Raw genomic sequence first — 13,072 nt, forward strand, 5'->3', positions numbered from 1 at the left:
TCAGTCAATTTAAAAGCCATTCTTAAATAATTTGTTTTCATCATTTCTATGTTCATTAAAGGCAGGTGTTAATGAGGTCTGAAGGTCAATCTGTGTTCTGGCTATTTATCAAGGAACATCTTAGCTCTAGTGAAATAAAGACATATAATTCTTTACATAATGTAATGACAGATGTTGGTAGAGGTTGGTCAAGTTGTTGGTTTCTAAATGATTCCAGGAATGTTTGTGGGTAAAACCTTTTTGTATGCCATGAATTTGTTCTGACATTTTCTTTCTATTTTTGATGTTTATTTGACAGCTCAAGCATGGCTTAGGTCTAGTTTAAACGAGCAATCACTGGAGAAATATCTTCATAGCTTCATTGGGCATAAACTATTGCTTTTGTAAGTTTGATTTAAGTAACATTTAAGAAAGAAAGATAAATCTTGGCTTGATAAGCTATATGATTATCATAACCAATGTGTAATGCGATATAGTAATGCAATTTTCTTTTAACGGTAAGCTGTTGATGTCAGAATAATTATACGATGTGTAATTGTTTTAATTTCAGTCAGTATTATGAGCAAGATGCATTATTATTGGATGATGAACGATCTAGTATGTTACCAATGATGGCTGCTGGTAAGAATAAACTTGTTTATATTTCTATAATGGATTTTTTATCATTCCTTGTTTCTTCTTTAAGGCTTAAGTTCAATTCTTTTTGCAATTGACATTGACAAAGCTGAGTTTAACTCTATTACTGTACAGGTATGCTGGAATGCTATTGATATTGTTTAATAATGAATCTTTGCAAATAGAAATGGATGGTAAAAAATTGGAAGCTATGAATGTACTTTTCTTTAACGACTTTAATTTAATTTAATTTTTAGATTCCGGGAAATATCAGCCAAGCAGTTTCTCGTCCAACATCAATATGGGCTGTACCATCACCAATGTATGCAACGTCAGGAGCTCCTGGTGAAGTTTGTTAAATACAACAATTTAAGAAAATAAAGATTTGATCAGAATTTCATTTTTCTCTCCTGATCAAAAATATCCCTTTTATCCCTAATTATCCCTACCATTCATCTCATATATCGCTAATCTTATCATTCCTTAACCACACATGTCATTTATTCCTTGTAATCCCCCAACCATGCGTGTTCTCCTTAACCTTTATTATCCCATTATTACCTGTCTTCATTTATCCCTTAACTATACCTGTTGTTTATTCATCCCTTATCATCCCTTAACCGCGCGTCTTCATTTATTCTTTATCATACTTGAACAATGCGTAGTCATTTATCCCCACGCGTCTTCATTAATTTTTAACTTTTATCTTTCTTTTGTGTTTCAGGAAAAGAAAAGAAAAAACGTAAAAAAAAGAAAGCAAACATTGCTCAAATTGAAAATGTTGAATTCAAAGAGGCGGAAGAAGGAACTTCAGTCAGTTCTCATGGTAGTTCTTCCACGACAACGACTGCTCACGATAGTGCCACGAGTTTTACCCGAGCGGCATACGACATATTACAACGTAATACTGATTCTCAGGTACATGCTCGTGGTATCCATGCTTCCACTAAAAGGCCTTACGATTTTCTTGAAATGCCAAAGAACTCTCAGTTGGCTTATTGTTCGAAGTCTGAGAATTCAAGTCTTTCTTCCACAATGGCGAAATCCAACGTTGAGAACAAGAAGAATGAAACAGATGAACAAGTGGCTCGATTAACAAAGAAAAGCCAGGAAGTTCTGCATCTTAAAAACGAGTTTAAAACTGCGAATGATTTGAAAAAAAATCATTCTTTAACAACATCTTTGCAATCAGGGCGTTACACTGACTCATCGCTCTTGTCGGAGGAAGAAGTGTGTGAGCCTCTTGTTGATATGAACAGCGGTGTATCTCTAATTCCCGTAGTTTGCCCCGATGACGATAAAGGAGTTAGGAGTCTAGCTATGTCAGATGAAAATGAGCGATTTACTGTTGCACCTGAGACGTCACGACATTTAGTTCATTCAATAAATGATTCGCCCGTTTCAAGGTTAGAAGATACTTCATTATTTTATCGACAAGAATGTCTAACGAGTTCACCATTTTAACTGAGGTGGTAATTTATGTTGTTTTCAGTATTTACACTGATGAAGACGTCGAGAATGATGCAAGTTTAGCAATTGGAGCAACTGTTGCAGCGATATGTGCCACACGTGATGGTAGCATAGAAATTAATGATTACTCAGGATCGTCATTGGTCAGAACCATGGGTGATGGTTGTATGAATGTTAGTTAATTATGAAATGCTTTTATCTTTTTTTTGAGGGGAGGGGGAGGGGAGGGTAGAAAGCCATGTGTAAATATCTTTGTTATATTTAGTTCGTTATATTTGGTATGTTTTCGTTCTTTAGCCATCAGAGGAATATCCATCAGGCAAAGAAATGACTTCAGGTTTGTGTGTTTTTTCTATTCATGTATTTAAATGGTTTTTATTTCTTATATCTTTTGAAAATATATTTTGGGAACGGGAGAGGCACTTTTGCCTCAGGTTCTCAAACTATAAATGGCCTATTAGCAGGTAGAGTTAGTTTTAAATATAGAAATATTTAGTGCAATTGGATTTTACTATTTGTATCGTAGTTGCTTTGCTTGTTTGGAGACATCCGTCAAATTTCATCATGTGAACTGAATATTTGTATGTGTGAATAATTATAATTTCATGAATATCAATAAATACGTGGTTTTATTGTTGAAGAGGAATTAAAACAGGCGATTGTATCGATGATGTTAAGAAAAGATGAAGTTGAAGAACGTAACAGGTTGTATTATCGTCCTTCGTTTAATATTAACATTCCATTCGAATATACACTATTTTGCCCTGATTTTTCCTTCGATCATCTTTCCTGTAGATCATTACAACAACATTTGGAAAAGAGATGATGAAGTCAGCTTCTCTTCGTCTTCAATTAGAAGATTTAAAAGAGATATGTCGTCGAAAAATGAAGAAAATTGCGTCGCTCTTAACGGCTTAAAAAGGTTAGGACATTGAGAACTCTGCATTTCCGTTAATCAAAGATGTCTGTTGACCTGTTCGTTTTTGCTCTTTAGTGAAAATGATTTGCTCAAACACCAACTAAAGAAATACGTGGGTGCTGTTCAATCGTTGAAAAGAAATGACATTATGGAAGAAGGTTTACTAGAGGGATAGTTTATCTTTAAAATAGATGTAGAAGTCTAAGATATTCGATAATCTTTTGTGTGGCTCCAGAAAATGAAAGACTTTCTTCTATCATTCTTTCTCCGGAATCTGACGTCGACGAAGTGAGGTATTTACCGAAAATTTGTAGCAAAAGTGAATCAACGGCGTTGAATTTCGTTTCTTTTTCTTGTAGAAAGGAAGAAAACAAAGATTTTGAGCGGAAGTTGATCCAAGTAAGATTTCCATTAAACCATAATACTTTTACAAAACAAAACATTTGCCTTAAAAGGTTTTCATGTATCATATGCTTCATGAAGATGAGCCGAAATTTATTTGATAGAAAACTCTTTTATACGATGCACATGAGTGAATTTATTGTTCAATATACAGAATATTAAACGATTTTTTTGTTGATGTTTGAGGGAAAATAGACTGAAAAATTGAAAGTCAAAACAAGAACAAAAAGAATCGCGCATGCGCTGATTGTCTATATGTGTTTCATTAGCTTGTGCAAACCGATCTGAGCTCAACAAATCAAATCAATTAAAGAGAATTCGCAAATCAAACATGAATACATTTTAGAGGAAAAATTAAAACTTTTGTTTTAAATTTGTCTGTTTCGCATTATTGATATTTTTTTAAAAAGATATTTTTCGTGTTTACACTGGCTTATGCAAACCTCGGAGACGTTGGTGAGAACTGTTGAGCATAAGCAACACTCTACCTTCGGTTTCGGGCTTGCACTGATCTACTCTCGAGTTCTTCCAAAGGTCTCCTCGGTTTGCATAAGCCCGTGCAAACACAGTAAACATCTTTTATTTCGTAATAATACAACACAAAGAACTCAAACTTTGGCTTGTTTTAAAAAGAAAATCAAAATGCTACTACCTATTATTTCGTGGATAGTTTATCAATTTTTCTCTAAACTTTCAGCAAATATTTTACAGGCAAACTTCAACGGTATCATCTGTTTCAACGACGACATCGACAACACAAACTGTTCCTCCTACACATAATGGTTAAAAGGTAAAACCTTTAGGATGTCTGTCGAAAAAAACAGAGCATAGAAATTGTATAAGTTATATTGTATATATATAACATACGTATAGTTCAGTATATATAAATATAATATGTCTACAAAGTAGAAGAATTTCCTGATGCATCAATTTCAACGACTCTTTATTGTATGTGCTAAATACAGATATAATTTGTCAGTATTTGATACTATATAATAGTACATCATACTGGGTTTTAACAAGTTAAAACATAATATTTAACTTGAAATGAAAACAATCGTATTTTAAATACATCACACGAAAAGTACTATGCTATTAAATGTTGTGCTATCTCAGCACGATTTGATCAATTTACATATCCCGCGTCACCCAGCTCTTGCTGGCGAATGTTTATACGACTTGATACGTGACCAATTTTGATCAATACGTCATATGACTTTTTGCCGATCTTTCCCGCGCTATGTGTAAAGAGATTTCTTGCTGAAACAATCTTTATCGTAAGTATTACGTAAATTATTTCATTTGTAAGTTTCAAAGTATTACAGTGAGTAATATAACCTTTTTATTTCAGAGAAGAAGCGTAACGCATACAGTCGTTATTGTAAGTATTGTACAAAATTTCTAAGAATAGGATTTACTACTTCCTACATGTATGTATTGTAATATGAAGATGTCTTCAGCTAAACACGAAACGTTATTGTTGTAAAATTATACAACCATGAATATACATACCTTCTCATAATATTTTTCTATCCAGTTCATTCCTTTGATGTGTGCAAAACTAGTTTGTCAGCCTTCATTTACCATTGAAGCCTTTGTCTAATTTCAATGTCTGTTACTACGCCAAGCCACAGGTGCATGGAACATTGTTAGCTACGTTGATGCAAGCGCAAAAGATTTTCCCCCATTGAAAATGTAATGCACTACTAGTGAGGTTAGCACAGTGATTGGGTTTCGACATTTTACAGTAGTTTAATTGCCAAACGTCGTTGTTATGTACACCCTGTAGAATGCTAAATAAAAGAGATCAAATGTTAATGCTAATAAATACAATAAAAAAATGAGATGAAGATAACAATCTAGAGGGTTTATCAAATCGTTTTTGACATCAGTGGACCTTTAGAATTTGCATGATTCAGCTGTAGTTGTTCCCCAAGGAGACTTAAATGTTTGGGATTTGCTATTTGCTGTAGCTGAAGTATACGTTTTTATTTATATTGTATTAAATTGCATTTACCGCTCTATGAGGATTAATTACTTCTAAGTGATGAATCATGCAAATTCTATGTTTCACAATGTACAATTGAGGACACACCTGGTAAATGACCAATCAGAACACAACAGTTGACGACACACCTAGTAAATGACAAATCAGAACACAACACGTTTACAACACACCTAGTCACTGACCAATCAGAATACAACACGTTCGTGAAACTTGGGCCATAGTCTAAGACTAACAACGTGCCATTTGAACGTGAAAGTCTGTAATTGCACGAAAAATAGTTAGCCGAAATCGAAATTATTCCACGGTGAAACATCTCATGGAGTGCTTTGAAAAAATGTTCAGGTAAATGTGTTGTTTCAAGTTCTTTTGCATTGAGTAAACATTAAATTGGGACACTGCATGTGATGTTCATTAATGCAAAGTGCAGTGTGGCCTTTCCATAAAGTTTCCGTCTTAGTAACTTTTGTTTCCTCTATGCTTGATTTTAGACATGGACATTCTTCTCTTAAACGACAATTAGTCATCAAATGAGATTGAGAAACAACGAACAAATGTTGGTGTATTTACCATGATCGTAGACTCCACAATTAAAGAAAGTGGTTATTGTTCACAGCGGTTGAAGAGAATTGTGGCTGTTGTCGACCAGTTCCACGACGCTCATCTAAACATAAGAACAAAATAAAATTCTGTAATTTGGTTGAAAATCTTCTTCCTTGAACTACATTACTAGTGAATAAAATATTCAATGTAAGTATGTTATCAATGTTTTTCATTTATGGAAGTATAATAGTGTGAACTGACATTGGCTTCAATTGTCCTATGTAGTAGAAACCTTCTGATCAAGAATGGACAATAGACGTACTTTAATGAAATCCTCTGAACAATGATCAAGAATGAACAGCATACTTTAATGAAGTCCTCTGAAGAATTCTTAAGAATGAACAATTTACTTTAATAAAGACCTGAACGATGATCAAGAATGGACAATATACTTTAATGAACTCTTCTGAACAGTGATCAAGAATGAACAATATACTTCGATGAAATTGAAAAATACGTGACTTCTAATGCCCTAAAGACCATCTCTACAAAGAATGCAAACGCTAAACACTCTTCTGGAGCAATGCATCCATCAGCCTAACGCCTGTTTCCATGGAAAAGTCAATATTATGACCTTTTCTAAAACATTTTCCTGGGAGTTTTCCTGCTAACATCACGACTTGTCAATCAATCGCAATGATGGATAAAACCACGCCGCTATCAAATGCCCAAATGTCAACATTATTTAATTGAAAATTTTTGTAATAAAACATGGAATTTCTTTAACATGAAAATAAAAACCTAAAATCCTAATTTTCCGACTGGCTGTCGATATTTCCGATTTAATGCCGTAGACGACATGCACAGTTGCAAGAAATGGCCAATCTTGTTTCTGTGCTTGCCGTCGTCGACATAAAAGCGGTGATGTTTGTCAGGTAGCCTGAAAATTGGATACGATGGTTTCACCATCAACGTTCTGAATTTTCAAAAATTATTTTGGGCTTTTTTGTGGCTGTCCTTGCTCAACATCCGATCGTTTCATCTTCACAATTGGCATGAGATTTGTCATTCATCGTAGTCTGTCGTCGAACTGCCAAGGATTCGTCGAAAACCGTAAGTGTAATAATAATAAACCTTTTATTTAGTTAGGCCTGTTAACAGGTCAAATCTCTAATATAATTCGGGCAATAGCCACAACAAATCCTGGTGTTCAGTATATTCCACTGTAAGGCTATTTTTTAATGCAGGAATGCAAATATATATATTTAAAGAAATTTACATCTGCATTTTCAAAATAGTCTTGATTAAGAGGTAATAAAAGTGTTCTTTTGGTTAAAATAATCCAATAGTGTTTATCGGTGCTGCTTTAATTCTTTTAAAATTTGTGTCTTAGTAAGCGTGAATTTGTATCAACTATTTTAAGTCTGTGACTGGCATGCAACAATTGTGTTGTTCTATATAATTTACCTTCGAAAACCTCTGTGTGAATATACTGCTTTAAGGAGCTACGCATGATCGCAGCGGTTGTTGCCTCGCAGAAGGATAGGCAGGACCATAGCTTAGAATCGGAAATGCAAGTGAAGTTTGGCCCAAGGAAGGCAACTTCAACTTGGGGTTAGTGGGTACAAATGGTACCTTAGCGTAGAGGATGCAAATAGCATCTGTAAGAAGACCTTTGAAGACTGGATCAAGCGAGCAAGGCCTATTGAAGACCAAGGGAAGATCGTGGTTTTGGTGGAAAGAAAATATCTCTCCCTAGTACGGTAAGAGCATGCAGTCGTTGTAGTTGGCCAATTTCATGAACGGCTTTCTACATTGACTATTAAGGCACTCCTGCATGGATCCCCTATAATGCATGAGTAGTTCAACCCACCCCGGTTGGAGGTCGCCCGTAGGTGCAACATGCACTAGGTTAAGTTAAGTTAAGGGCATGATGGGTTACCTCCTTCAAGGGCATTCCTTTCAGGGCGGAATTCCGGTGCCATGCGCAGGTAGGAAGTTTAGATAGCTTAGGCATGCGCTGTAGTTGCAGCGAGTAGTTGCTACGCTTAGATAATGAGTATGGGGTTAGAACCTTTATAAATTTAAAGGATGAACTCCACTATCAAGAGAAATGACTAAATTTTTCAAAATCTTTCGAAGGAAACTTTAATCTTGTCAGTCATTTTCAAATCGACAAATTGAAACTCAAATAGTCTTCAGTTTGTCAAGACATTTACAGTTTAGGAGCGGCGTGGCAATTACTGTAAATGTAAAAATGGATATGTTGTTTTCTTATTAAGAAAACTTCATTCCTGGAATTTCGATGCGGCAAGCCACAGCAAAACAGGCATAAAAATGTTTAGTACACCAGGTCTAAGTATGCGGAATGGCTTCATATTAACCAAACTAACACGAAACATAGTTTTAATAAAAGCACATTGTTTGTTTTCTTTGATGGTTACCATGAAGACAAACCGCAGACGTTGTCACATATGATACAAAATAGTTACACGATGGTTTCCATGTTCACCATTCGCGTTGCTATGTAGTCATCTATGTGATAATTGTCAAACTAAAACATAACTTAAATCAAGCGCTGCCGGTTGTTTGGTTAAACCATCCACGGTCCCTCGGTAACCAAACTTAACGTGTGCTTCTTCAAGTGTTCTAAATTGTTTCAAAAAATATTAAATTTCGTCTGTCTGCTTAAAATATTTTGAAGTACATTTATCTAATCCATGTCATGCAGCAAGCGCTTGCTCCAACTTTAAGCGTTAGTGGCACCGGGCGCGCAAAGCACTGAATGAAACGGTGCAAAATAGGGACTGCTAAGGTGGCGCTAGGTGCGACTGATTCGGATGTGGATTAGATAAGAAAAACACACGTTAAAAGAAATTCCCATCCAAATTACACAATTTTCTCGTCCAAAGTAGAAAATTGTCGAGTTCGCTGATTGGTTTACGTGCGGTAAAACTAAAATGTGGCGGTTTGGACGTAAGTTGTATGTACGTTAAAAATGGCGAATTATATCCATTACTAAAATACTTGAAAGATTTTTGGACTTGAAGGTGTATTTTGAGAAATTGACGGTTTTTTCTTTTTTTTTGGTATTTGCATCGTTGCAAAGGTAAGTAAAGATTTTTGTTTCTAAGGGTCCCCCGGGGCGCGGAACTTCGGCTGAAATCCCTAATGGTTTTTTCCTCTTCAGTATTCTCCAAATTCTCGTGCCGTTGTGTTCGGTTTTGGTTTATACCGTTCAGGTTTTTCCATTAGAGATTTTTTATTTCGGTTAAGTCATCAAAAAAAACAGTGACCTTGGTGTGGGACTAAACTTGTACTACTTGTCATATACAACCATGGAACAAAAAGAAATGTAATTTGAAGACTATGGATGCTTAGCTGAGCGAACCCTAGGGTCTATCAGCTAAAATTTACAGCCATCTTCAATTTCGTTAAAAAAACAGCGTCATGTTTAAGCAATTCTGCATTTTAGAACAGTTTGGGTGATTTCAGTTTAATCATTTTTTATATTTATTTACTTAACACTTCTTGTAAATGTGAAAGTTAAACTTGCATGTATTTGGGGCGTAAAGTTGGATATTTAAGCATTTTAATGCTAAAACGGCATTATAAAAAAGCTGATAATTGTTTATTGTTTGTGACTTTAAATTGTGAAGTGTAATTGAACGACAAAGCTCTTGAACTGTTTTTGTCTATTACGATCAAGCAATAACTTACCAAATTTGAGCTTCAAAAATTCTACAAAGATCAAATTTTGGAACTATAAAATATTCAAAATATGTTCAATAGCCAAAATCATCTGAACTTTCCAAGAAAAAACAGCCCAACTGTGGGGTATCTTCAAAGAGCGGAAAATTTAGTCTTTGGGTTCGATTCCCAATACACTGTTTTTTAGTATATGTGCAATCAAATTGTCAAGTTTGGATTAAATCCGTGTCGGATAATCCATGATATAAGGAAGGAACTTTTAAATTTTAAAGAATCTTTGCAAGAAGCAACATGTTAATCAGATTGAAGATCATGGAATCGGGTAAAGATTAAGGATTACAAAATAACAGTCCCAGTCTCCCAACGCTCTCGTCTAAATCTAAACAATAGTATGAAACAATATTGAAACAAAGCAAAGAAAAGATTTTACGTTTTATTAGTTGACTAAGTTGAGGGAAGCTTAGTACTTTCCCGTGTTTCAAAAAATTCATTAAACTACGGTGAAGTAAACATATTAAAATGGCTCTTGAAAATACGGTCCAATTATCCGAGAAATACGAAGCAGTTATGGTTCTCAGTGGAGTGGGGATGCTCTAGGTTATAAGAATGGTTTGTGGGAATTCTGTTACAGTGGTACTCAAATTCATGAAGAACTAGAAAAACTCGGAGGACTTGATAAAATTGACATTAAAGGATGGAGGGTTAGTGACGACACTGTACTACACATTGCTACAGCAGAAGCGTTGGTTTCTGAATGGACAACAACGGAAGAGTTATTGAGCATTATGGCTACAAAGTACAAGAAGACATGTGCTGAGGATATGTGGGAAAGAGCTCCTGGGCAGACCACAACAAAGGCATGTTTCATGTTACAACCTCTTGAGGAAAAAGGTTACATTATACCATTTAATGAACGAGGTGGAGGATGTGGTGCAGCTATGAGATCCATGTGTATAGGTTTGATGTTTCCTTGTGAAGATCAAATTGAAATGTTAATTGAAATTGCTGTTGAAAGTGGAAGGATGACTCATAATCACCCACAGGTATTCACCTTTCATAATAAAGCAACGATTTCAGATCATGTATCAATTATCAAGTCACTAATGTCTAGTGTTTTGTCTATCAACAAGTGTTGCTTTGTATAAAGTTTGCTAGGTTTTCCTGTTATCTGCATTTCTTTTCATTTTAACAAACCTTTATAGTAATTTAGCTTTTCAATCCTTTTGCTTTTCTTAGATGTTTTATCTTCAACTCTTCCTTGATTACTTACTTGATCAAGCCATTACCATGAATGTTTCATATCCTTTTATCTAATATCAATTTATAAATGAAATAAAAGAAGGTTGACCTTAGGTTTGCATAAGTCTATGCAATCCATCATTTTCTAGAACCACATCTCAAATGCCTCCATCCTTCTAACATTGCTCACTTTAAATGACCATATCTTTGATCCATCCCTTTTATCGCTTTTCCACATTTCCAAATTTCTGTCTTCTAAAAACTGTTTGAATTGCCATTGCTGTTTTGCTTTAATATCTTCACTACTACAGCCATTCAATCCATGATCCATATCAAAATGCCGCTATTATGTAAATAGGGTCATCATAATGTAAGTGACCTAAAATTAGCAATCTTTAAAGATAATGATTTTAATTATAGGTTATCTAGGGGCTGTTACTGCAGCTTTATTTACAGCCTATGCTATACAGAAGATGGCTCCAAAAAAATGGGGAGCAGGACTTTTAAGTGTTTTACCCAAAGTTTGGGAATACATTGAGAAGGTTGGTCGTGATGTAGAAGAAAACAAGAAATCTTGGGGCTACTTTAAAATAGTTGGGAGTCATATCTTGAACTACGGGATTAATGAATGGAACCAGTGAACCAAAGTTTCCAGTGACATATAACATACCTGAACGTGATGCTTTTATAAATCTGTCAGTTATGCAGGTTGGGGTGGGTCCAGTGGTCATGATGCACCAATGATTGCTTACGATGCTTTGATGATGGCAAAAGATTCCTGGTTTCAATTGTGTTCTTGTTCTATGTTTCATGGTGGAGATAGTGACACAGGAATATTGGCTGCAGCATGGTGGGGTGGTATGTATGGTATGAAAGGTGTACCCCTTGGAAATTATAGGAACCTGGAATATGGTCATAGGCTTATGGAGCTGGGTAAAAAATTACTGAATGTATCAAAGAATATGAACAACTAACAAGATAGTATTTATTTAACAAAATTCTGTCATCCCAATATACTTTAGTATGTTTGTAAATCATACAATAAAAATTACTACTTGGTTATGACATAAAAGCAAATTACTTTAGAAATAAAGTCTAAAGAATGTCAGATTCAGGGCATGGGCAGGTCTAAGTTTTACTTAGGATGATTCCTGGGCTGTAGAGTAAGTTTATTGACTAGATATCAGTGAAACTATACATAGACAAGGACCATTACATCTTTAGGTTCATTTTACCTCATAAAGTGCAAACTGAAATTGTTTTTTTCAGTACCAAAAATACCTTCTGAGGGGAGGGGAGTTGACTTGGCAGGTGGAAGTCTTGCTCCTACGGTCTATGTGTTAAAAATAGGCTTAACATAATTTAGAAGGCACAATTTCTTTGAAACACGTAGCTACCAAAGTGTAACTGTAAAGCTTTGTCATATTCTCGAGTTTCATAATACAACACACCTAGATTTTTTAAAAGACTTAACGACATTAACCTGACTAGTCCCTAACGATTGTTTTCGAATTTCCAGAGCTTTTTCAAGAAACTCTATCGCTTTGTCGTAGTTTCCAGTATCACTATACACATTACCAAGATTGTTTAAAGACGCAACGACATAAACATGATTTGGACCTAACGATTGTTTTTGAATTTCCAGAGCTTTTTCATAATACTCTATAGCTTTGTCGTAGTTTTCAGTTTTATAACAATAAACCAAGATTGTTTAAAGACCTAGCGACATCAACATGATTTGGACCTAACGATTGTTTTCGAATTTCCAGAGCTTTTCATGAAACTCTATAGCTTTGTCGTAGTTTCCAGTTTTTAAACACCAAGATTGTTTAAAGACGTAGCGACATCAACATGATTTGGACCTAACGATTGTTTCGAATTTCCAGAGCTTTTCATAAAGCTCTATAGCTTTGTCGTAGTTTCCAGTTTTTTATACACATACCAAGATTGTTTAAAGACGTAGCGACATCAACATGATTTGGACCTAACGATTGTTTTCGAATTTCCAGAGCTTTTCATGAAACTCTATAGCTTTGTCGTAGTTTCCAGTTCATAAACACATTACCAAGATTGTTTAAAGACGTAGCGACATCAACATGATTTGGACCTAACGATTGTTTTGAATTTCCAGAGCTTTTCATGAAACTCTATAGCTTTGTCGTAGTTTC

At 35.0% G+C, this 13,072-nt stretch overlaps 4 protein-coding genes, 2 long non-coding RNA genes and 1 pseudogene across 6 annotated transcripts in view; 5 read left to right on the plus strand and 2 right to left on the minus strand.

The window, feature by feature from the left end:
- The window catches only part of LOC124456682, a 68,551-nt pseudogene extending 64,058 nt beyond the window's left edge, over positions 1-4,493 (plus strand).
- LOC124456736 overlaps positions 1-6,071 on the minus strand; it is a 38,659-nt gene extending 32,588 nt beyond the window's left edge. Inside the window, exon 1 of the long non-coding RNA XR_006952425.1 lies at positions 5,982-6,071. This is a non-coding gene — a long non-coding RNA (uncharacterized LOC124456736). The remainder of the gene's footprint in view (positions 1-5,981) is intronic.
- The window catches only part of LOC124456681, a 50,381-nt gene that overhangs the window by 21,534 nt on the left and 15,775 nt on the right, over positions 1-13,072 (minus strand). The window lies entirely within an intron of this gene.
- Positions 193-1,338, plus strand: LOC124456714 (sorting nexin-29-like). The gene is made up of 5 exons (XM_047007095.1): positions 193-229; positions 299-383; positions 551-621; positions 686-750; positions 873-1,338. The coding sequence occupies exons 1-5, from the start codon at positions 208-210 to the stop codon at positions 972-974; spliced, it is 345 nt and encodes a 114-aa protein (XP_046863051.1). The 5' UTR covers positions 193-207; the 3' UTR covers positions 975-1,338.
- Positions 5,495-6,718, plus strand: LOC124456749. Its single transcript, XR_006952441.1, has 3 exons — positions 5,495-5,756; positions 5,903-6,161; positions 6,240-6,718. It is a non-coding gene; the product is annotated as an uncharacterized LOC124456749 (long non-coding RNA).
- LOC124457248 (protein ADP-ribosylarginine hydrolase-like) lies at positions 10,199-10,979 on the plus strand (the record flags this gene model as incomplete). The annotated part of the gene is made up of 2 exons (XM_047007529.1): positions 10,199-10,708; positions 10,902-10,979. Coding segments are annotated over 2 exons (588 nt in total), but the record flags the coding sequence as incomplete, so codon positions are not given.
- On the plus strand, positions 11,378-11,878 carry LOC124457249 (protein ADP-ribosylarginine hydrolase-like). Its single transcript, XM_047007530.1, has 2 exons — positions 11,378-11,541; positions 11,605-11,878. Exons 1-2 carry the CDS (start codon positions 11,378-11,380, stop codon positions 11,876-11,878), a joined length of 438 nt encoding a protein of 145 aa, XP_046863486.1.

This window comes from Xenia sp. Carnegie-2017, unplaced genomic scaffold (genome assembly GCF_021976095.1).
Source record: "Xenia sp. Carnegie-2017 unplaced genomic scaffold, XeniaSp_v1 HiC_scaffold_6, whole genome shotgun sequence".
Taxonomy (NCBI): Eukaryota; Metazoa; Cnidaria; class Anthozoa; order Malacalcyonacea; family Xeniidae; genus Xenia; species Xenia sp. Carnegie-2017.